General features: G+C 43.9%; 1 protein-coding gene across 2 annotated transcripts; it reads right to left on the bottom strand.

Moving 5' to 3' along the window:
- Positions 1-116: 116 nt before the first annotated feature.
- Positions 117-14,994, bottom strand: exoc1 (exocyst complex component 1). 2 transcript variants are annotated; one of them, XM_084443968.1, is made up of 19 exons: positions 14,852-14,994; positions 13,195-13,326; positions 12,869-12,999; positions 12,492-12,651; positions 11,490-11,677; positions 10,132-10,359; positions 9,477-9,609; positions 9,080-9,189; positions 7,371-7,520; positions 7,157-7,265; positions 5,011-5,055; positions 4,472-4,635; positions 4,230-4,343; positions 2,812-2,891; positions 2,341-2,569; positions 1,890-2,073; positions 1,560-1,759; positions 1,246-1,440; positions 117-963 (listed from the first exon to the last, which is right to left on the bottom strand). In XM_084443968.1, the coding sequence occupies exons 2-19, from the start codon at positions 13,316-13,318 to the stop codon at positions 811-813; spliced, it is 2,697 nt and encodes an 898-aa protein (XP_084300094.1). In that variant the 5' UTR covers positions 13,319-13,326; positions 14,852-14,994; the 3' UTR covers positions 117-810. The 2 variants fall into 2 exon arrangements, with proteins under 2 accessions (XP_084300094.1, XP_084300095.1); XM_084443969.1 differs by lacking the exon at positions 5,011-5,055.
- Between the last annotated feature and the right edge of the window lie 11,383 nt (positions 14,995-26,377).

Raw genomic sequence — 26,377 nt, 5'->3', positions numbered from 1 at the left:
TCAGATTGTTTATCTTCATATAGTGTATAGCTTGATACTTGAATTTGAAATGCAATAAAAAGCACAAAATGGCCTGTCGGGTTTTGGTTTTACTAGTCATCCTATGCTTTTGTTGAACGACAGCAATGTCTTATGAGTTGTTTTGTCATCATAATCATTCTTAGTGTGGGTTCCTTCTGGTGACGTCTCCTCCAGATCAGGACCAGACAGCCTGGGGCTACCCCCCCCCCCCCCAATCACAATCTTATCTTTGTGTTAAGTGCGCTTGGCTGGATCGGAAAGTAAATGTCTGGTATAGCTGTTTTGCTAAGAGCAGAGATAGTTCATCCTTATGATAGTTCATCCTTATGATACCAATGACATCATGAATTGTATATCATATCACACATTGTCGCACTATACATTCCCTGGTGAGAAAAGTATAAGGAAAGGTGGTTGGGAGTGTAATTGTATTTTGTACATTTGGCCTAAAGGTAGCCTAATACAGCTAACAAATGACATCCTCCAGACACGTGTAGCTGTGAATGGTTCTATATACAAGTTCAAGATGATGACTCAAGGGGCATGGCAGTTACATTTAGAACACAATTCAATTTCCAACATGGATTCTCTGTGCAAAAAAAGCTCACATGCACAAATTATCCCTCTTACAGCAGTTAATTCTAAGTCAAATGTAGCAAATCCTTTGCTTTTTTTTTACATTGTTGATCTAAAGTATGTGTGTAAAAGAGGGCTTCTTTAAATAGTGTTTCATTTTTCGTGAGGCACTGTTAAAGCACTTACAAACATGAGTATAATTTATACATGTAATTAATGAGACTGGGCAATGCTTGAAAAGTACTCCAGCATGTCTTGAATGGTGAAGTCCATGGTGATTCCAGACCCAGGGTAGCATCTTCCGATCAAACCCTCAAAGTGCTTGTACTGACGGATGAACTCATCCTGCATGGAGTGCCACACCACCTGGTGGAAGGGGTCGGAAATGCAGCCAATTGTTGCCATACAGACTTGAGAACAGCGGGAATGCATGTGAATGGTCAGACAGCATTAGCGCCTGTGATTCGTCCGTGTAGTCCTAGCACACTCAATTCAAAGCAAAATTATTAATCACATTAATTGCGGCCTTTTGCGATTAGTTAATCGCGGAGGTCATAATCGCGATTTTGATTAATTCACGATTAATTGTGCAGCCCTACCTATAGGCTACATTCATTAGTATGAATGGTCCTATTGACTGTGTCTCACCTGCAGCAGGCTCTCCTCCTCACACAGGTGCTTGTCTACCTTCTTATACAGGTTGTCCAGGCCCTTCTTCACCTCCTTGCCTGGGTACTCTTTTATCACTTTACGTAGCTCCTGCTTGTTGAAGGCCAGCTGGTAGCTCACCTCCTCCTCGCGCACTCCCTGGGCCACGCGCGCCTCCACTCCCTCAAAGAAGTGCTGCACAAATTGGAGACCCAGATACACTTAAGATATCCTAACTGCCACACCGTTTCCTGTTTGATCTGACATTTACACTGCTTTATCTTTCATTTCTGACTACAACTTTGTCATCTTACGTTGAGCTTCTCCAGAGGCTGCCCCAGGGAGTTGATAACGTAGGACTGCCGGTGGTCTGTGTACTTGTGCTTGGCCTCTTTCTTCTCGGCCTCCAGGCAGGAGATCTTCAGGCGGGACAGCGTAGAGAAGATGTGGTGGAAGTTCTCCATCATCACGACGTCCCGTGGGGTCTTCTGGCTCTCATTGGCCACTTTCTCCACTGGGGAAAGACAAACACCAATCAGAGAGACCTATACAACCAGCCAACCACGTTGGTCTTCTCACCTAGCATACAAACCAGTCCTCCATCGACACACTAAACGGATCTAACACATGTCCAGGGGGCTCACCATTCATGAAGACGGCTCTAATGAGTTTGACGTATGCCTTGTCCAGGTCCCCCCGACGCTCTGCGTTCCGGAAGATGGTTTCCGCCAGCTCAGCGAACTCCTCAAACCCGGTGACGAAGGGCAGGATGCCCACTTTGCTCTTCTTAGAGATCTTCACCTCCTCCATCTGTCTGATCTGGCCAGACTGAGAGAGAAAAGCAGAACAGATTCACACACACAGCCAACAGTCTCACATAACAATACCGGATTAAAGGTTAAGATTAAAGATAATCTTGGCCTGTGGATCCACTGAGTGTTTTTTTTTTTTGGAGGGGGGGGCAGAGGGTTCTGAAAAATGTGTTGAGAGCTTAGTCGTTTTTCAACTGGAGGCGTTCCTGAATACTCCTCTAGGCACAAACAATGCAAAGCACATCGGAGTGCTCTACCAAAAACACTCGGAAGCTCCACCCACAATGCACTTGTCAAAGTTCCTCTTGACGGTGACCAGCACGTTGCCGAGGGTGGTGCTGAGGTAGGAGGCGGGGTCCACGTTCTCAGCCGTCCACACGTGGTGACTCATCTTCACCAGCATGTAGAGAGAGTGGAAGCTGTCGATCTTGTCCCCCAGGGCGATGAGGCTGTTGAGCTCCGTCTCGATGCTCTGGAAGATCTTATTCATCATCAGTCGCACCATGTCCTTCCTGGAGAGGGTGGAGAGGCAGACCGGAAACAATAATGAGTGGAGGGTGGGGGTGGGGGCCACGGCGCCTGACGGCCTGTGATGAATTGAGCAATTACTGCTGGGAGCCATTTGAGCACTTTATGCTACTTTTGTATGAAAGGTTCTTTATAAATAATACTAATAATGATTACTATCATTATAATGCGGAGCAGAGCTGTTGGTCATAACAGTGGTAAAACGAGGACATAAGGAGTTGCTCACTCTGACGACAGGGAGTGTCTGACTTCCCCGTGATGAGGCATTCTGGACTGGCCCCCTCCATCGGCATCCTCCCCTTCCCCCTGATGAAGCACAAACCTTTGAGCATGATGAACGCAGCGCTTACAGAGACGATAACTAGACCACAGCTCACCGGCAATGCATCCACTCAGCCCACATACATACATACATACACACACACACACACATACATACACACACACACACACACACACACACACACACACACACACATAGACACACACACACACACACACACACACACACACACACTCATTCATTCATTCAGTACTCGGAGATACAATTGGAGGCAAGCCATAATTTTCAATGTAGACGAGTTTACATAAAATATAAATATGAAAGGCAATACAGTAAAATATCACACCACAATAAAAACAATAAAAGCAAAGCAATAAACAATCAATAAACACAATTACGGCGAATCGTCGATACAATAAATGACCGTATCATCCGCATAAAGATGGGCATGGCAATCAGGTGGTGAGCAGACAATATTATTGATATAAATAGGAAAAAGGACCAGGCCTAAGACTGAACCCTGAGGGACCGCCTAAGAAACTGGCAGGAAATCTGAATACGAGCTCCCAGACCGAAATCTCTCAAACAGATCATTTCTGAGCCAATCAGAAGCCAAATCATCAAAAGCAATACTAATCAAACTTTGCAAAAAGTTAAACATAATCGACTGTGTTGAAAGCTTTTGATAAATCAACAAAAAGGGCAGGACAATGTTTCTTATCTAAGGCAGACATAATGTTGTTAGTAACTAATGTAACGGCTTTTGAGGTGCTATGATTGGCTCTGAAGCTGGACTGATTTGGACTAAAAACTGTATACTGTAGCTGGTGACATAAATCCTGAGTTGGTTATTGATCAATGATTCCAGGATTTTGACAAAAAGGCATGGTAGCTTTGAGATACTATAGGCCTGTAGTTATTTACATGTGTTCCATCACCACCCTTATGCAGTGGGAATACATACGCACTTTTCCAGATGGAAGGGAAATACCAGTCGCAATAGATAAGACAATGTGTGTGTAATCTGTTCTGCAATAGAAGGACCAGCTAATTTTAGAAAGAATGGATCCAACATATCTTCCCCAGTAGAAAACCTGGGGTCAATGTTTAGCAGAGCATCAAGGACAGAGCTAGTAGAGAGGTCTGTAAAGGAATCTGGAAGACCTGACTATTGGAACATAATGTACACAGTTATCAGAAGTAAACAGGGCTTCAGCATGTAGCTTATCAAACAGATGCCTGGCATCTGAAATATGTCTGTTGAAGTCTATGCAAACCTCCTTGGGGTCCATAGTCAGATTGTCACCCCAATCGATATGAGTGGGTAAAGAAGCAAGCAAATAGATGTGGCTATACTGTACCTGAGCCAGGGGCGGAGTCAGGGTGGGAAGCTGCTGGAGCTTGAAGAACTTGCTAATGAAGTCTTGCTCTGCCAGACACAGGGGCTCCAGCTCACTAAGCACCTGCTCAAATATCTGTGAACAGACAAGGCGCGTCGGACAATAAATACATGTATAACACACGATGACATGGGGAGGCAGGGGAAGGAGTACAGCGTGAGGGGGCGGGGCTATAGAGGCTGTACGCTCCTCGACAGCATCACCTTGTCAAACTTGGTCCTGTCCGCCACGTCCAGGTCAGATGCAGACATGTTGCCCATGTCGAGGAGGGAGGAGGACTGGGAGCGTCTGCTGCTGGAGCCTTGCACCGCCAGCTTGTTCAGGCTGGAGGTGGAGCCAGTCAGTTTCCCAGAGCTGCCGTGCAGGCCTAACACAGCGACAGGGCATACGGTGAGACGGTCTAGTTTAAACCGCCTATAGAACATCCTCCAAGCCAAGGACAAGGCTAATGCTGCACCCCAAAGGGGTTGTTTTTTTCAAGCGAAGATGAATGCAGCGACAACTTTTGTGGTTGTGTGTCATAATTCCTATAGGTGCGTATTTAACAGTACGACTGCGAATAAGTAGTCTAAGACACAGCCCTACAGTGGTTTGCATGGCAGGCTGGTTCAGGGAGTCTACAGGCAGGGGTCCTGGGCAGCTGCACTCGCCTGGATCTGCAGCGGTAGGAATCTACCATAGTCATGAGGAGGGGCAGGGAGGGCTACAGGTGAAGGGCTGCTTGAGCCACATGAATACTTACTTTCCGTTTCCTGTTTGAGAGCACTCTCTTTCCGCGGAAGCGTGGCTGGCAGCCGGTTAGAAAGGCAGGCATCAGAGACAGAGACATGTTAGGCTCATGACATGCAGCATGTTGACAGGAGGTTTAAGATGTTAGAGGAGAGAGGTCACACACACACACGCACGCACACACACACATGCGGGCAGACAGACATGCGCTACAGTGTCTGAGACGGGGCTGGAGCCTGGGACGTCTCCAGGAAAACAAATACTCAGCTCATTGTTTTCATGGAGGGAAGGCTGAGGAAAAAAACATAACCCTGACATTTCATTTTTGTTCACTTACAGTATTCTTCTCAATGTGTTAGGATCACCTATGAAAACAGCTACTGTATATAAACTCAACAAAACCAATTGTCAACTTTTTTTGTAAATTCTGAAGGTCTAAAGCTTTTTCTTTTCTCATCCAGAAATGGGATGTATGGAAGCAGTGACACAATTACTCTCCTGAGTTAGTTCTCAAACTTGAAGCCTAGTTTTACTCAGCAGTCAGAATGGAACTGTGGAGTGTGGGGTTAATTCAGTCACAACATCCCCCATCTACAGTATATGCACAGACCAGTGGTTGCAGGCATCAACTCAGGTTGATTATCATATTAAGCCCTTTAATGTCTTTATAAATTGGACAGAAATAGAGTTATTGGTCTGTGTCCCTTCTCATTTATGTCAATTTATATACAAACTCTCGATTCCACTTCATGGCCATCGGTGAATTTGTGATAAGCCAGGGCGTAATCCACTCACAAGGCAATAAGAAAGCCAGACTGTAGGGGAGGGTCAGTAAACAGAACAGCAATTAGCATCCGAACTGAGATGGAGAGGCAGCACACAGGGACATCTGAGGCTGTTTAACACAGGGGGCTGCGCTGGACAGGTAAGCAGAATGTGTTGGCTGCCGTTGTGTTAGGATGCATGCACACTGTCCAGAGGACACTGTCCAGAGGACAGACTGATGGGGAAATAGAGCCAAATAAGTACATACGGCGCAGATCTTTCATCACACACACTAACCGCCTAACCCTAACTGGTTCCCACCCAATAGCACGGCAGACCTAAAACCGTGGCGGTCGCGCCGGTGGGCAGGATTTATACTGAGGAGTGAGTTTAACCAATTCAACTCGGTTACACTCAGCCCCCTAAACTCACACCACAGCAACCCTGGCTGATCGAGCTGAGCTCAACTGTGTATCCAATTCAACTTGGTTACACTATGATGTCAGCATGAAGAGATCTCCCATGTCATTTCTATCTACCAGAATGCTCCATGTCATCAGGCTGCTTCAAATATTAATTGAGATGCAGTTAATAGCTTTATATACTGTAGTGCAAATCGAAGGAATGCAGGATACAGTGCTAATCAAATAGATATAACAGACAGACATAGAGCAATTTCTTCTGTATTCTGAAATGCTTGAAAATAATACCCTATATTTTATGTCAAATAAATATTTAATTTTTAAACTATGCATTGTGTTTCCTTGTTTAGTTGTTTAGTGCTCTTTAATTCATTTTTGGATAGTTTGACTTTTTTTTTTTTTTTTACATAAACATTGCCATAAACAAAGCTAAATGAAGTGTCAAATTCTGTGGTAAATTTTAGGCCTTTTTTAAACGGTACCTATATTACAAAAAATGTCACGGCAATGGTTCTGTGGGCTAATGGGTAATGGAACCCGCTGCTTTTGCCCTTTTCTTCCTGCACTGCTATATATTTTTCGCTGTCTGGTCTCTGCACTGCCCTGTCTGGTTCTGGCACCCTGTCTATTGTAGTCTATCCATCAGTGTTCTGTACCAACTGACTAGAACAAATTCCTAGTATGTGTAAAAACCCAACTGGCAAAAGGGTCTAAGATAATGGGCAGGCTGCGCTATTGGGTGGTCACAACCCCAACTATCCCTCACAAAGACACAGAACTTACTAGCTGAATGAGAAATCTAGTTAGATGAGTTCAATGACAGGAGCAGCATAGCAATGTGACTAAGAGGGGGACACAGAATCCCCACAGATACTTTCTTCTCAGACACTGCAAAATGAACACGTCAAGGTTAACATTCAGAGTTCTTCTCAGACACTGCAAAATGAACACCTCAAGGTTAACATGTCTTACCAAACTTGCCTTTCCCCTCCTTAGTGGTACCCGCCATTTTGATTTTTGCAACATCAAAGAAATCTCTGATTTCTCGTTCGTATAGTCTGGTCATGTAATCAACGTATGTCTGTAAAAATAGATAATTTCAATGGTTATGAATCTTTCGTTTTATTTAACCTAATACAATGACATGATGATGAAAGCAGCAGTGTTTGAGGACTAAGGCTCTCACCCTGGACAGGCCGTCGTATTTCTCCCTCTGGGTGTTCTTCAGCCATTCCATGAGCTTGGCGTAACGCAGCAGGTCCCGATGCAGAGGGCTGTGTTTGGGCAGAGTCATCTCTGCTGTGTGCTGGGACAAGCTGGAGCTCTGGTCATGGCCCTGGACACAGACGCCAAGACTATCAACAGTCCTCACACACATTCACACCTGGAAACAGCATCTCAGCTTCCCTCAAACAGAAACAATCACCCCCCGAATTGTTGGCACCCTTGTAAAGGATGAGCAAATTTGTATAAAATACACAACACAAGTAATGAACTCTTGTATGCTTAAACAAATATTACTTGATGGAAGGTCATTCTGTGAGCTATTGCCTCAAAATAAAATATAATTTTCCAATATTTTTGAGCATGACATATAGCTGATTACCTGTACTGTTCATTTTATACCATTTTATTAGCTCATTTATTTCAAGGGGGCAAATAATTCTGGAGGTGATTATACGTGGAAGGGGTGTAATTCTGCGGCCAAAAAGACCGATAAAACCGGTTAGTATAAGATGAATCGGTTAAGATATTTAACTTCACCGACACAAACGTCCACCACAGTGCAAATCACGTTCCCACATCAGCGGCCTCTTCATTCAATACACCTGAGTCTGCCCGGTGCCTGCTGGCGCGGCCAGCGAGCATGCAAGCAGAACGGACAGGCAGAGGCTTGACGCATGACACCCCGGCACGGCAACGTCATGGCGGCACTCCCACACAGGAGGCCCAGTGCAAGAGCCCAGTCCTTCCATGGAGGAGGTGGAGGAAGGTCTGACTTTCTGACGCTTTGAGATCATTTGAGATGAGATAGAGGAGGGATAGTAGTGATAAGCACGCTCCATGCGATCAGTAAATGCGTTCTGGTGGAAAACAAGGTGCTTGAATAAGTCAGACGGGTGAGTTGGGATAAGGCGGGATAGGTCAGAGGTTAGAGAGTGGAGGTCAGGAGGGGAGGTTGCTGTGAGGGTACTCACTGGAAGTGACAGACAGGAAGACCTATAGAACTGAGGGATGGTCATTTTGAAATGACTGAAGTGGTTGAACTGACACAGGGACAGAGAGCAGAGCAGAGTGAGGAGATTCAGAGTGAGGCTGAGGAGCAGAGCACAAGCAGGAAACGGCACAGGAAGAGGACCTAACCAGGAGGATAGGGAACCAGGAAGGGGGCGAGGAAAGCAAGAGCCTCAATAACAGGAAAATAACAATACATCGGTATGCACCCCCGGTTCTTTGATGTCGCTAAAGGTGTCCCACAAGGCTCTATTGTAGGGCCTGTGCTCTTCACTACTTGTATCTCTCTGAATTTTCTTTAGAGGACAACTTGTCTTTTGAATTGCACATGATTTAACTAAAAACCTGAGATCTCAACTTAGGTTTCTATACAGGAATAAGTCATGTTTTTCCTTCAACAGTAGTAAGAGGATTGTTCAATCAATGTTGGTACCTATTTTTGTTTATGCTGAGTGAGCAAGCTCTAACACATGCACGTTTTAATACTGATACAGTATAGATAGTTAATCACAACAATGATCTACAGAGGCAGGTATCCTACAATGGAAAACCTACCTGGGCAGACGACCTGCTACTTGGAGTTGGCATTGAAATCAAGTGAAAATACATTTCTTTTCTTAGATTCAATTGTAGCCACTGTCACCATGGTGTGTAGATTACCTGGTGAACAAAGACGTTGTTGAGGTGGTTGGTGAGGCGGCAGGCAAAGGTGTGTCTGAGCTCAGAGAACAGCTGCTGCTGCTGTTTCACTGCCATCAGTTTCTCATGACCTGGGAACAACAACAAGTTAGGGTCTTGGTGATGTACAGTATGATGATGTCCATGATATGTTAAGAAAACGCCATTCATCTGCCACAGCAAGACGAAGAGTGTGCGCGCTAGAGCTGGCCCGAGTAATTTGAGTATTCCACTATCCGTTTGTTAGGTTGGTATTCGGAGCTCAATTCAGTATTCGGAGTATTCATTTTTTGTCCCGATACACCGATACCAACGTCGTCATAACGTTACACTGAGTGACCTGTGAAAGTGCAGCCCTAGTGCGCACACACAAACACACCTGGTCTGAGTGCGACGTTCATGCACTGCAGAAGTGCTTCAGAGGCGTTGATGCAGGCCTCGATGCCTTTGGGGGAGGACAGGTCTCCATCCTGCAGGGCTCTGATGTGGCCCTTCGACAGGTCCATGTAGTTCTGAGAAGACACATACATCTGTTGCAGAACTGCACTTAAAGGTGCTATAGATAATATTTTTATGTAGACAAAATAAAGAACAAACTGGAAATGAATGTTGTGTGCACAGTATCTCCGTCTGAGATGTCTGAGGTTTGGTTCCCACATCTAACAAGGCTTGTGAGTCAATGGTATTACGACGTTGCTGACACAAATATACTGTCTGGTACCAACGTCGTAATACTATTGACTCACGATCCTTGTTAGAGGTGGGAACCAAACCTCAGACATCTCAGACAGAGATACTGTACACACAACATTCACTTCCAGTAGGGACGTGATATTTAAATGCTGATTGTTTTCATCCGCCACATTTATCAAAGCCTGATCATTCGTACGATGGGATTGGCGGCATATGAATGTTTGATAGATCACACATAGACGCTGTCGTACCATCATTTCTGCGCTGGATCTGCCCTCAGGCCAGTAACCAAACTGGTAACCCCCCCCCCCTCCCCAACTCTAGATATGTAGTCTACTCACCACCAGGAACTGGATCTCGTCCAGCAGTTTGCCGTTGTTGGTGTTGCTGATCTGGATGAGGCGGTTGCTCTGGGAGATCTGGTCCATCTGCTCTTTGACGCTCTGCAGCATCTCCTCGTAGCTGCTCAGCTTCCCCTCAATGGTGTCCACCTCTGACAGAGCCTCGTCCAGCAGCTGCATCAGCATGTTCACCTGCTTCTCTGATGCCATGATGGACTGGATATTGGCCTTGCAAAGGAGAATGGAAAGTCAGTTCATGGGTCATAACCAATCACCATGAGACCGCCCATCCTGAAATCTGCTCCAGCACTGATCATAGGAGTGGTGCTGTATGATCAGGAACACAGTGGAAGACTCTTGGTTGCAGGGCCCGACTACGCTGGAGTTTGGAGTTTTTACAAGGAGCACATGTACTCCGACATTGAAATGTTGTGAGCACACTAAAACATTTAGTAGCACCCTATGTCCAACGAATCAGAATCCCCTTTGTGTAGGCTATAGTGCCTGTGTCAGTGTATGTGTGTGTGTGTGGTTGTAGCCTCATGAGACCCTCCTGATCTTGCAAGCTCACTTTCAGTTTGCCTATGCCACTGTGTTCTGACTGCTGTTCTGCCCCCCCCCCCCCAGTAGAAGGTAGCCCCTGAGTGTTTCCCATGGCAAAACCTAAAACTGTCTCCCGAAGCAATGAGCAGTAACATTAACGTTAGTAGAAACACAGCCATAAGTGCAGTCTTGCAATAATAGACTCAATAATGTCAATTAAACAAGAAGAATGAGATTATGCACAGAGTTTCTCTGAGGAAGAGAGCCGTTTGCCGTTTCGCCATTCTTCTGACTGGATTTGGAAAAAGTTTTGTTACGGTGATTGGCTGAAGGAGATCTGAGGAGTCTGTCAAGGCAAGTACTCCCGCCCGCAATAATCGTTTGAGACTGATCTGCCTGGTGAAACTGAATGTGAGCTCGGTAGATCAGGATGGTCTCAAGAGAACAGCGCGGCTGTGAGTGTGTGTTCGTCAAGGCAGAAATTGAGTCGGCCAACTGTGTGGGTGAAAGGAAATGTTGCAAGGATGTCAAGTCATTACAGTACTTGTAATGAATCCAATCCACTTAGCGTAATTCTTTAGCTATTCTCTATACCACTATGCCACTTTGAGTTATACTATACTTTTTTTCCCTGCACTGGCACCTTAAAGACTCGTACTACCTGTCCCTGACTAAACTAAGATACGATTGGCTCATTGAGCTGCGCATTACATTATGGTATTCATCATTCTTTATGCGACATGTATATGTGAGTAAAACGGTTGCACCGTAGTTCAGGCATACATCAGCACAGAAGGCTCCGATGGTCCACTCACCCCGTCCAGAACCTGCAGTTCGCTGGACAGCTTCTCGGCAAAGGCCTCCGCGTTGGAGATGGCGTACTCACACACCTCCATCATGCCTTCAATGTCCTGCTCCTCCCGGGCGTTCAGCTCCTGGTAGTCATCCAGGGCATCCTCGTCGCCCCCGGCCACACTCTGACTCTCACCGCTGGGAACAGATTCTAAACCAAGCAGAGAAGCGTGCTTAGCAGCATGGGTAGATAGTACACATATGGTACAGTGCACACATGTTCACATACACATATTCTCTCTCGATGTAATTCCACACACACACACACACACACACACACACACACACACACACACACACACACACAAACAAAAATTCAGCCGTCATTCTCTCACATTGTAGACAATTGAAAGAGCAGCGACAGTCTTGAGATGAGAGTCCACTCTGGGAATGGCGATGAGAATGACAGTGAATGACACAGTGAGTGACACAGCGAATGACACAGTCAGTACAAGATGAAGAGTAAACAAGGGGGAAAAGTTAAGTGCTACCAACCTTCCGCTTTAGGAAGTTCTGGCCAGTGAGAGATTAAGAGAGAGGAGCAAGAATAAAGAAGTGTTAAGCCAGAGAAAGCCACACCACAGGATCAAAAGAAGACGCAGTGTTATTTGGTCCGAAGACATCGACAGTATGCCATGCTTTCACAGTAATTGTTACACAGGTATAAGATACACAGTACCTGTACCTAATGCTAGGCCCAACCCCATATATGTTAATTTGTATGCGAGTACTGGAAAGGTATACTACTGGATTCTTGTAATAGATAATGATAACGTCTGCTATGTCAGTACCCTGTATATTTCAATAACAACAATGCAGATTGAGTTCAAAAGTCAGAAAGCAAACAGGGGCCCCTTTGGCCTTCACACATATACAAAGGATGGTCAAAGGTCAGTAGAAAACTGACATGCACTCCCCCCACTACTCCACAGGGTGGAGCTTTGCAGAGAGAGTAGATGCCATACCTTCCAGCAGCTGGGAACTGACATTCACAAACTCCACCTTCTTCCTTAGGTAGCGCTGATTCAGCTTCCAGATGCAGGAGATGAAGGAGTTCTTCTCAGCTGTGCTGCTGGCCACCCATCGGTACACCTTCTCAAAGTGGAGGTCAAACTCAGGGTTTTCCTGAAACGTAAAAACAGCAGGAAAAACAGGAAATATTGGGGGGATATTCAGGGACAAGAAATGAGTCAAAAGTAGAGGAAATTTAGGTCACAGTTAGATGGGGCAGGGGGAGGGGGTATGAAGTTGATATTCAAGAAGGTAGACTTGGCCCACTAAGTAGTACACTAACAGCTGAGGTCATGTTCATTTGCTGAGCAAATCATTTCCTGTCCCTGACCTTGCTTGCATCTTTTGCATCCACTTCAGCCAGATCTCGAAGCTCCCAGGCCACCTGTCGCTTGTAGAAATCCCCTTTGTCCGACTTCTTCACCTTGACCACCTTCACCTGCACAGGTCTCTCAGTTGTCACTGGGACAGAATGTGCAAAATATTAAGAACATGTCATTCAAAACAATTGTGTCAGAGGTCTTTGCGCATTTCCGCTAGCTTGTTGAAATAGGTGAGCAGTAAAGGCTCTGAGAGCATACTGCATGAGAGCATACTGTGTAGCCATAATCATAGTTCCTCTAATAGTAAACGGTGAATCATATGCTCCTCAATAACCTGTTGCACACAGGAAGCAGTTCTTCTTCTTCTTCCCCGCCTTGCAGACATTGACGATACTGAGGAGGCGCTCATCATTGGGAGTGAAGATGTCCCTCTGGAGAGCATGCTTGATGGCTGTCATTGTGGTTACTAGATACAAAAACAAGACACAGGCCTACTTACTGCCACTATCTAAGACATATTGCCACCATCTCCGATAAGGTAAAAGTGGTCTAGGAACAAATAGCCTACACACTTCTATGATGGGTGGGCAGGCAAAACAGCATGGTGAGTAAATGTGAAATGTAAATAGTATACCTGGACCCCTTCATTAGAGCTCCAACGTTATGTCTGAAGTAGAGTAATCTCCAAGGTCAAAATTTAAAGACGGCCATTTGGGAATTAACACTAACAATACAATAATTTTGACACCAAAACCAACTCTTGTCTCAAAAATAATCCCCCAGCCCTTGAAAATTTAAAAAAAATAACACAAAAAAATTTGTTTTCTGGCTATTCCGCCATTTGTATGCCCTAGCTAGTCTTGTTGTCCGCTAATACTAGTGTATAAAGACTTTCCATTCATTTGGAATACTTTGTTAACAATGAAATCATTTATTTCACTGTCACAGAGACAGGTTCTGTGAACCTTGTGAAGTTGTCACTAATTGGCTGGCTCAAGCCTGTATACAGTCCCTTGTAAAACTCCCTGGGCTGAGTATGGGTTCAGTGGACACCCAGGCAGGCAAACACCATAAGGAGGTAGGGGAGCTCCATCACTTCTCTGACTAGGCAGGCTAGACAGTTGTTAATGTGAGGATTCTGGCTCAGGAACTCTGCCAGACTGCTGCTGCCCTGGAGAGGCACCCAAACCTACTATCTTTGTAGGCAAATAGCACACTTGATACATGCCTCCTGGAGGAAAAGGAGGAATTGCTTGTAAGGGTTCGAGGGTTTGTGAGAGTATTCAGGAGCCACCAACTTGAGGCACATGCCCAGTGATTGTCCAGCCACGCTGGCGTTCTTGCTGTTGACCACCAAATCCACCATGAAAACCTGATCAGTACTTGCTCCATCTTCACATCTGCCTCCACCAGCCACATAACTGTATTCATGGCACTGCTGAAGCCCAGTGTAGTGAGGGTGCCACAAAAGATCTGCCCTGCTGGTGTTAACGGATCGTGCATCTCTGCCGGCAGCTTTGAAAATCCCTTGTTGTGCCCTGTACCATCGGTCATAATCTTCACATACTGTACAAAATTCCTCCCCACTGTAGAGCGCGAGGGGGGGGGGGTCATAGATTGAAACATATTTTTAAAAGTGTTTTGGGGGCCTTTTGTATGCAATTTTGAAGTTTAATGAGTTAGAACAGTGACATAATGTATGTGCCGGGGTTGGGAGAACCACGGCTCAATTTAACCCCTGCATAATGCAGATTTCGTTAGCTAACTAGCTGGCTAACGTTAACTAATTAGCATGAAAAGCTGGAAAGCTAAAGCAAATATACAATTGAAAGAAGTCGGTTGTCCTTAACACCTACTAAACCAAGCTGGCTGCCCATGAAGCAAACATATTGTTTCAATGGTCGGGTCTGTCATTCAGGATGGCTAACATTGCTAACAATAGCCAGCCAGCTAGCTAGTGGTCTTAGCTGAATTTTATGCAGAATACTTACTTCAAATAAATCGTGGATCGAGTAAGTAGTGTACACGGAACGTTCTGCACTCAATCGCTGTCTGTTTCCATATAAAACGTTATGTCAGCTTCAAATTAGGAAAATAACGTACATTAGAAATGATAAACATTCCCTCCCTGCCTTTCCCATTTGTTTCCTGTTTCCGCATGCGATTGACCAGTCATGTGACAGCCTGCGCAGCAGAAGCAGTAGGCCGGTCGTAGCCTGGTGCCTATTTGCTTTGCACTTGGTTTCCGGTCTATGCGGATACTGTCCAAAAACAGGCCTACCCATAAACGATGCGATAGTCCGGGAGCCATAGCCCGATTTATAGGTGAACCTTGTTTTGTCGGGTGGAATTTTTTTCTTTGCTGTTTCTTGTCGCATGGAGGTACCTCTTCAAAATACAAGCGGGTGCTCGGTGACAGTGGCGTGCACAGACATTTTGGGGGGCAGGTGCTCAGTGAAAAATGAGGGCACCCTGCGTGCTACAGATAATTTGTGTTTTGAAGTAAAAAGAAAAAAGTAACTTTCAAAAGGGCACTTGCCTTGTCCAGAGGGCAAAGGGCAGTTGTTCTAGCACCACCTCGTATCTATCTGCACGTCCCTGCTCGGTGATATCCCTTGAGCATTTTCAGATATTAACCCCTTCATGCCCGAAAATGCCAAAATCACACAAAAATGGAGACATGATATTCCATGATGAATATATAAATTAAATACATCCAATTTACATTCTCTAATGTTTTTTCATACAAGGGGTGATGGGAAATGCATTGCATTCCAAATGATTAGTATTAACCCTTTCAAGCCAGGCCTGTAAAACAACCTTTGTAGCAGGAGTTATTAGCTGCGACACACAACTCAAGTTTGCATTGTGTTGGTCCATTTATTGATATGGGCAATAAAAAATGAGCAACAGGAAAAGGGGTGCAGCTCTTCCCCCCACAAAATGTATCTAACTAAATCAAACAAGTGCATCCCCAGATTCCCCACCCAGTGAGTATGCACCCACACTTATGCACATGTGCATTACAAAAACAGTATGGAAAAAAAACATAAATAATGTGTGGTGTAATTATAACAGATCATTCTCTACATACTACACATGTCCCCCCAGAATTCACCTCAGTAGAAAGATATTGGGGGAACCTCTTCAAAATACAGGAGGGTGCTCGGTGATATCCCTTGAGCATTTTCAGATATTAACCCCTTCATATTAACCCCTTCATGCCCAAAAAAGAGACTTGCATGATATTGCATGCATTATAGGATTAAATGCATCAAATGGATCATCTACAATGACTATTAATAAAGGAGGTCATGTATTCTAAATTAATACTGCAGAGGTGTAGCCAGAAATCATCTGGTGGGTGGGCGGAGGGAAAAAAAATGGGTGGGCAACAAAGCACAATTTATGCCCAAGTTATGGTAATAATATTACGTATTAGGGTCTTGAGCATCCTACCTTGAAAACATGTACAGAACATTGGTCATGGCAAACCATGCACTTTACAGCTGCATTTCTTGGAGCTCCAAGGAGTTTCACTCTTGCAGCCACACCAGATCATCTTCAGGATGTAGTCTGGAACAAGTTTGACATCTTCTGGTAGGTGGATTGGGATCAGTGCCCTTTTACTGGTGTCCTTTTTCCATCCAAATTCCTCTGGGTTCCCCCCCTGATTGGCCAGCCCAACTCTGTTCAAATTCTTGAAGAAAAAACAGAAGAAAAAAAACTTTTTTCTTCTTTTACTAATTAGCACAATTATTAAATACATAATTGTGGTCTGTAGTTTGTGTTAGGTCATCATTCATTTTAAACTACAACACAAAATGTTTTAACTTAGGAATAAGAAATCAATATTTTGTGGAATAACCCTGATTTTTAAATACAGCTTTCTTGGCATGCTCTCCAGCAGTCTTTCACATTGCTGTTGGGTAACTTTATGCCACTCTTGATGCAAAAATTCAAGCAATGTGGCTTTGTTTGATGGCTTGTGACCATCCATATTCCTCTTGATCACATTCCAGAGGTTTTCAGTGGGGTTCAGGTCTGGAGATTGGGCTGGCCATGACAGGTTCTTGATCTGGTGGTCCTCCACCCACAGCTTGACTGGCCCTGCTGTGTGGCATGGAGCATTGTCCTGCTGGAAATACCAATCCTCAGAGTTGGGGAACATTGTCAGAGCAGAAGGAAGCAATGTTTCTTCCAGATCACCCTTGTACGTGGCTTTATTAATGCGTCCTTCACAAAGACGAGTCTGCCCAATTCCATCCTTCTGAAGCACCTCCAGATCATCACATTTCCTCCATCACATTTCACAGTGGGTGCGAGACACTGTAGCTTGTAGGCCTCTCCAGGTCTCCTTCTAACCATTAAACAACCAGGTCTTGGGCAAGGCTGAAAATTGCGCTCATCAGAGAAGTTGACCTTACTCCAGTCCTCTATGGTCCAATCCTTGTGGTTTTTGGCAAACCTCAGCCTGGCTCTTCTTTGCATCTCATTGTTGAAGGGCTTTTTCCTAGCTTTGCATGACTTCAGCCCTACTTCCAGGAGCCTGCTTTGAACCGTCCTCTCTGTACCCTTCACCTCTGCCGTTTGCCAGTCTATTTGTAGGTCTCTTTGTAGGTCTCTTGATGTCCTATCATGTTGATGTCCATATCCTACGGCTGTTGAGTGACATTTAAATGAGTTGGGGGTCATCCCGGTCAGTGGAGAGTTGTTTTCGTCCTCTGCCGGTCTGTAGCTTTGTTGTAGCTTTGTTGTCCCCAATGTTTGCTGCTTGACCTTGTTCTTATGAACTGCTGTCTTTGAACTTTTAAGGATTTAAGCAACATGACGCTCACTGTATCCCTCTGCTACTAAGGCCAGAAGTGCACCCTTCTTTCCCTCACTTACAGTAAGACCTTTCTTTTCACCTCTTTTGACATCGTCAATAGTTTCATCCATCCATCCATCCATCCAGCATTTTATCCCGGCATTATCATAGCTCCTCTGACAAATTTAAAGAGTCGCCCTGCTTGCTATTCAAACAACACCCCCCTTGATAAGCATTTTTGTCTCCTTTTTAATAAACTAATGGGCCAGTAATGGCCCTATCGAAACTGAATCTCATGCTCTATTTAAATGTAGGTTATAGGCTACACTGATATCAGAAATTATCCTTTCCACCAACTGTACAGCAATAACATGAATTTGAATAGTCTGGATGAAAATACTAAATTGTGTGTAATTAGGGGTCCTATGCTAGTAAGCGTAGGAACCCTATTGTACAGTAATTGATGGTATTCTTATTTTCCTGGAAAAAGTCATGAAGTCATGAAGTCCTGGACCAAAAATGCTAAAAATCACCAAGGCCAAACTACAGACCATGAGTAACTAGGCCACAAAGAGTCACCACGATTCAACCCTGGGTGGATGGAAATGTATGAAACATAGTACACTTGGCCTATGTCATTCCTTATGGGGAAAAAAATTGCCATTTGGACCCATAATGTCCGTCATAATGGATTTTGTTGTATGTTGAAAATTTGACAAAACCTATCAAAGGTTTCTTCTCATAAACTGTAAGTCCGATCAGTCTGAAATATCACATGTACGTGGCTGGTGTTGGCAATCCAAGATGGCAAAGAAACTGGATTCTTTGCAAAAAATAAAATTGGCAAAAATATCCAAGTTCAGTATGTGGGGCTGGTGGTTCTCCACGACCAAGACTTGGGAACCTTACTGAACCCATCTAGCAGATGCCAGTAAAGCCTGTACCATCCTCCTCCACTGCAGCTGCAAAAAGTAATGTAGTGGGTTCTGCAAAGGCTGTAAAGCTGGAGTGCGTTGCACCTGGATATGTGGATGCCAGGGTGCCTGCACCAACAACTGATACACAACTGATAATGATTTATAATATTGATAAGTGCATGAATTAAAATAGCCTATGTTTACAGTGTTGTTGTCTTGGTTACCGCAAAGTCCAGTTGTGGAGGTTATGTTTTCAGTGCTGTGTTAGTTAGTTTGTTCGTTTGTTAGTCAGCAGGATCATGCAAAAACTACCAGACCGATTTTCATGAGACTCGGTGGAGGGATGTAGCATCGGCCAAAGAAGGATCCCTAAAAATGTTGGGGCATATACAAATCACAGGGCGGATCCACAAATTATTTTTCCCTTTTGTTAACTTAGAAAGATAGGCCATTTGGCCTTATTATGCACCAAAGTGCCCTCTGATGTTTATTTTTGATATTGCTAGACAGGCCATTTGGCAGAATTATTTCTCACTTTCATTAATATTGAGATCGGATCGAGAGACGTCCTTCTCTAAACTAGAACAGCCCACTCACTCACACATTCAATAGCTGTAGCCTACATGACAACATGCATGCATCATGGGTGGAGGTCTGCGCTCTCTGAGTGCCACTCCAGTTCACCTGTGTAACCTTTCTTTAAGTTCCCCTTGGGGGTCAAATGCTATATCTTACCTTAGCTATGTCAGGAACATAACATTATGCTAACGTCAATGCTGTTTTAAAAGTTAGCTACATGTAAACCTCACAATTTGATTATCACAACCTCTTGTCACACATAAATTTGATAGGGTAATTTTGAGGGGAATGTGATTTGGAGGGGCCATGATTGAGGCTGCTCCTGCTCGGATCAACCACTGCTGTTTGATGTAAAATGCCGCTTGGGATTTATTTTATTTTTTGTCGGGAATGTCCTGCAGACACTCAATACATCCATGCTCATAACTGCAAATGGCTATTATGAATGAGGGGTGAAACTGAGGGCTGAAATGAGGGCTGAAATCATTATTGTGTTACCTCAATCAGCGATAGCAAAACAGACATTTATTGATATGAAAACTTCAAATCATGATTGCTATTTTAAACAGCGGTTTCTGATGTGCCATAAATAGTGCTAAGTCATTTTCTGCTCTGTGGTATTGTGTAAGCCTCAGGGTGTAATAATTCCTACACCGAGAAGAACATGCCTGTCATACTGGATATTGCAGTTGAGGATGTTGGAGGTTTAAAGTTGTAGAATGACAATCCCACAGCAGAAAAAACAGAGTTATTGCTTTAATATGGAAACAATGTATTGGATTTTGCTTTCAGAGGCAGTTGTCAGTTATGATCCTTCATTATTACAAAGAAAGTAACCTCAAACAAATTGCAATACGCCTTTAGGTATGGCAAAACACCACATCTGTCTTTCCCAGAAACTGTTCCAAAATATGAATGTTACATGTGGATGTGTTTGTTTCATTATTTTCGTAGAAAGATAAGCCCTTTTCAGCCAACATTTTCAGCCCACACACCTACCCACAACCATTAGCTTTCATCAACTCACATGTCCTCTATGCCACAAGCTCCGCTTGGTCATGATTCACAGACTAGGTCCTGCTATTTTGGTGCTGAATCTCACTGTTATTTATATATTTAGAGAATGTCAAAGGAAGATGTCAGTAGTCAGCACCCACACAGACATTCTGTCAATAAGACAAAGTGTTGACACAAAAACAATAGCTTTGATTGCAATTAATTCATTACAGCATCTAGCCTTTAGCAAGGTGTGAATGCTGCATCAGGACATGGGTTAAACCTGCCTGCTCTGTCCACTTTAAACATTTTTGCAAATGTGAGATTGAGTTCCACATACTGTAGATATCTTGACAACACAAATCAAGGGCCACCCAGGAGGTGTCCCACCAGATGAACTTGTGGTGCCAGTAGGACTCCAGCCTGAGGAGGGAGCCCTTTATGACATGCTAGCAAATGACATGCAGACGTGACTTGCAAACAAAATGGCTTTTCACGCCATAACTGAAATATCCTGGGAAAATGACGGCATCTGCTTAATCTACGTTGACATTCACATTGATGATGAAAGCACTGACTGTTTGCCACTTCCTATCAGATTGACATTTTGTGCTTGAAGATCATAATTAAACCATGTGCTTAATCCATGTGCTGCTGCCTTGTGAGGACCAGGCTAAAACATACATACACACATGCACACACCCACAAACAAACACACACACACACACACACACACACACACACACATTGTTTTACATAAACAAGCTGTATCAAGCTGTTACACGGCAACAGTATTGGGGGGAGGGTTATACTTTTGAATATACATTTTATACACAGGAAGCTTGTATATAGTCCAGACATTCTGAATTCAGTGCTCACTCAAGGGTCTCTTCAGGGCTCTACCCTTCTGCTAATGTCCCCCACAGTGTGAGAAGGTGGAGTGTGTATTACTGTTGAGTAGCTGGACCATCATTACAAATGAATGTTGCTGAAGAGTGTGGCAGTAGGTGAATCTGGGCTCCTCAGCCTCAGGGCCCTGTGTTGTATAGATAGATACTTTAATGATCCCCCCAGGGGGACATTTGGCATGTCAGCAGTGGAATTACAGCAAGGTTGTAAAAGAAAAATACTAGATACAGAGTAGTAAGTGTAAAAAAGAGGAAGAACATGTACTGTACTACTGTATATTCATCCATATGTACAGCATGTGTACAGTATAGAATAGAAAACAAAAAAACCTGTGTACATACATCCAGTCTGTGTAAGGGTCAAAGACATGACGTGTTAAATTTGGTGTCCCAAGGCCATCAATATTAACAATACATATGTATAAATATAATATTAAATCACTCAACTCTTACCCTTCTTTTGACCCAGAAATATTTGTGTTACAAAGTATTAAATTAAGGGAGCTATTGAGGGTCAAAATGTTATTCAGTATAACTGTCCCGGTAAAAAAAATAAAAAAAATAAGAAGAAGACAAAAGTGTACAGGTGGCACGCACCAGAGTTGTGGCTGAAGTCAGAGGTGTAGAAGGTGGACAGGAAAGGAGACAGGACTGTTCCTTGGGGGGCACCTGTGTTGCTAATCACCACGTGGGACAGGCAGCCCTGCAGGTGGACAAACTGTGGCCTGCCAGTGAGGTAATCTGATCCAGGCCAGCGAGTCATGGCCTACCTGCATGGATAGGAGCTTCTCCGCGAGCTGGAGGGGGAGAATGGTGTTGAAAGCACTGGAGAAGTCAAAGAACAAGACTTGCACTTAGCTCCCTGGCCCTGTGAATAGGTTGTGTGTAGTAAGTAGATGATGGCGTCGTCCACTCTGATCGAACGATGCAGGAGGTCTTCCACAGCAGTGGCACCTTTTTCAGCCTCAGGGAGAGGCTGAGCCTCAGGGAGAGGTTGAATTCCCCCGACTCCCCTGGATCACTACACTCTGCGACCTCACTTCTAATGTAAGGCTGACAATCTGACCTCTCACAATGAAATAATATGGGTACAAAGTATACATTTCCTGAGTCCTGTGAGTATTCCAGTTTTTGTGTCCCTAGCGTTCCTAGATGCCACAGGGCTAGAAAGTATATAGTTTAGGCAGAAATTGGTGAAAAATGTGTGTCGTCGATTTGAAGAGCTCAAATGACTTCTATATTTGTCTGAAAGATTCACAGCTTTAAAATGATACCCCACACAATATTATAAAACATTGAAAAATGTCCTTACCATGAGAAATGACAGCCAGTGTTATTAGACTTGCCGCTCATGGCTTCAGTGGGCAATTAGTAAACATTTGGTTGATGAATCATTTTTCTCCACACTGCAGCAAACACTAGATTGGTCTCTTAGTCCATTACCATAGCAGACTTTAAAGACATCTCATTGTTGTACATCTGAAATAGGTCAATCAACACATTTGAAATGAGTAACAACGGCATATTTTCAAAAGGACTCAAAGTGACCCAGCTCTATTTCCCTCATATAGCCAAGCCAACCAATGGGAGCCATGGTATTGAGACATGATTTCAGTTCAGAACATAATAACCAATCACGTCTGTAATGAAACATTATGTTTGATGCTTTTGCTGTCCTGAAGAGAATGACTATATGTTTATTTTGCTGTTAAGATGTGGGTTAATATTGGGATCTGATGGTTATCATTGTAAGTACCCAGTAAGGGAGAGCAAGTTCAAGGGTATTTTGTAATGTTTTCAATCATTTCCCCTGAACCTCTGCACGTTGACCTAGATGGAGACCTAAATGGAAGGATGTTGTAATGCTTGTGTAATAATAGGCTTTTATCATATTATTACAGATTCTATTCTCAGCCAATGATTGTGACCCTTGTAGATGATTTTTTAACTGATCTAGTCAAAAAGGATTTGCCAAGATTCGCTCAAAGAGGTTAAGTCTGGTTTATTGAGAAAACATACGAGCGCAAGGACTTCAGAGGAAATGCACATGAGTGGTTCATCCAACAGAAGTGCCGCAGTCTGGTCTTGCGCGGCCTTATATTCAAGCAATACACAGGTATGGCGCTTCCAGGATGTGATTGGCTAACCCATTGTACACGTCATATTAAATGGCAGGCATCATCAACAGTGGTCGAGAATACAGACACGTGCCATGAGAAAAGGCAGTAATTCTTGCAGGGACAATGGGACAAAGGATGGTTATTCTGGAGCAGACAACGTCTAGGTGTGTTGACCTCCTGGAGGTCATCCTGTCATAATTTAGATTAGCACAGCTATGTGAAAGGTTGAGGGAGGTGGTGAAACTACAATTTCCATGACACCCTATGATATTGGCGGACGTTCGGCCTCTCTTAATTGACATTCCCCTGCCAAGAAGAGTAACAATTAAGGCCAGATTACTAGTGCTGATTAACATATTACCACATCAATGTGAGGGGCTTTCCCACTGCTCACAAAAGCCAGAAACAGAACCAGGAAAATTGCAGATACAGCACATTCTAAAAATGTATTTTCCAGATTTATTACAATTTGTGAATGTATATTGTGAGCGAATTGCCATGTCGATAAACTTTCCTTCAGAGCAAGACATGATCAATGGAGGACTTATTGTTCCCATTTTATAATCTAGCCTACTTGTTTCCTTTTGTTAATGAGAGTTAATGTCTGACGTGGAAATGTCCTTCACAGTATTCTCTGCTTCTATCCTCCAGGGCAGGGCTTAGCCCAGTGTACATACTTTATTACCTCCACTGATACATCAATGAGACTCAGACCTTCTTTCAAAAGAGACAAATCTTTAAGAAAACTAATATCCAGGTTTGTGACCCATATAATGAGGAGCAACAATTGTGTTTCATATAATTTTACAAATCCATTCAGACAGATGGAATGGATGAAGGCTACATAAAAAGGGAAAGATAGAGGGAGAGAGAGAGAAGTGAAAGAGAAAAGAGCAGGATTAGCGTAGGAGGAGCAGAGGGGTGTGGATGAAGAGCGAGCACTGACAGGAAGTCCTGGTTCATCATTGTCTTCCCCCACGCCTCAGAGCTAAAGCACAGGGTCACACAAAGGTCAGCATACTGTAGCTCAGCAGGTGTTTGTCTTTATTCTCGGAGGAAGGATCGATCAGCCCATGATCTCCCAGGCTCAGTATGAGCTCTTGGTTAGGGTTAGGGCTCTTGGTAGGTACATTATTCATCTGTTCCCAAGTGTAACCCATATGTTTCTGCTTGCCCAGTGCTGGATTTGCACCCAGGTCTCCCGCGTTGCAAGCATTGCCTTAACTACTGTAGCTATGCCGATGAAAAACTAGCTCTTCATCTGCTTGGGTGGACGTTATTTATGCGGGGGGAGTGAGTTTAACCAACAGCTCGTTACCTACTCCGGACTCACGAGGACTCTGTTAGACTGTTTCACTCGGTTACATAAGCATGTGACATGGGACAGTCGATAACAACAAACTTAGGAAATTCCGGATCTCTCTCTCTCTCTCTTTCTCTATTTCCGTTTCTCTATGATCTATTTCACCACAACGTGAAATCTCTAGCAAACTTTCTTTGCACCATCAACCTTATTGTGGACATATTTCCTGTAAATCTATACTCTACATCATGAATATAACTAATTACAGTTCTCACAGGAGGCCCCAGATGAGGAATCCTACTGTGTTTATTCATTCATTTGATATCTCAGATCAATTTCCCCAAGGGGCACAGGATATTGAGGTTATCACATCTTATTCCCCCATGTTTGTAATTTATACTTCCAAGTAGAGAGTGAACATTATGGTTTACTCATACAGTACACACACCCACACACACGCACACACACGCACACACAAACACACACACACACACACACACACACACACACACACACACACACACACACACACACACACACACACACAGTGAATCAGGCACCTCATGTAGAGTTAGGTGAAATACAGCTTATATACAAAGTGCACCTTTAATGAGCTGTAGTGCAGGAGTAAGGTATAGTTTTACATACAGTATGATTAACTTGCTTAGGGTTCCTCGGGTGTGACCTGGGTACTGCAACAAGACCACACCGAGCTGAAAGATTATACATGTGATAGGATACAAATCTTTTGTGTGGCATTTAAGTTAATTTAAATCTCCCGTGACATCTGGCACCAATACCAATTACATCTCTCTTATATTTCTGCAAGAGTTATGCAGAAAACATACACACATCTGCAGTCTGCCCTCACCAAGGAACTACAATCTCATTACTCATATGGACTGGAGTGGATGGGTACTTAACACATTAGGGACCTTGATTTACTGCAAACCCCAAAAAACAAAATTACAATTTTGCTGACATATTGGATGCACATTTGCTTAGTGGGAACTTACCAATCGAAAACTGCCTTTAAGGGAACAAGTACCATACCAGTGCTACTGTTAAATTTGAAGAAAATGTAATAGGTGTTGATTACTAACATTTTAACCTGTCCCTGTCATTGTGTGTGGTTTCATTGTGTTTTAAGGAGACCGCCGTTGTGCCTCTACCTAAGAAAAAAGAAAACATCCGTCACTTGGCTTAATGATTATCAACCTGTTGCTTAATATGAGGTACCTGGAAAGGCAGCCTGTTTATTTACAAACAACTGTGTTGCCAAATATGACAACAAAAGCATCATAAAAGTGACGACACACAACACACAAATACATCCTCCAGGGACAGCCAGGAGCAGTGGGCAGTGTCGTTAGTGGCACCTGCGGACCAAGTCCAAGTGCTCAGTCCAAGTCCTGGTCAGGGACTGGACTGAAGAGCATCTGTTCTTCTGCATGTTTTGCATATTGGGTTCTTTATGAGGGAAATCCTTGCGAACTTGGAGAGAATATGCAAATTCCGCACAAAATGCCCGGGAGATACCCATGCACCTGAGTACCTGACAACCCTGGAGATAACATCCCCAGTACCGACGTGCCTCTTTATCGATGTACCATTGAGAAATGCTGACAGGCTGGATTGGTTTTGCAACCTGACTGCTCAGCACTGCAAACTGCTATAAAGGACAGTAAAGACAGCAGCAAGAATCATTGGCACAGAACTACCATAACTTCATAAAATCTTCACCACTTGCGCAAAAGCTAACTAAGCTCCACTTCTTCGATGCCACTGCGGAGGCCGTTCTCCTGTATGGCTGTGAGTGCTGGACCCTGAGCCACTCCCTGCAGAGGTCGCTGGACGGATGCTACACCAGAATGCTATGTGCAG

This window comes from Borostomias antarcticus (genome assembly GCF_949987555.1).
Source record: "Borostomias antarcticus genome assembly, chromosome: 10".
Classification (NCBI taxonomy): Eukaryota; Metazoa; Chordata; class Actinopteri; order Stomiiformes; family Stomiidae; genus Borostomias; species Borostomias antarcticus.
This window is presented reverse-complemented; position numbering and strand designations above follow the sequence as displayed.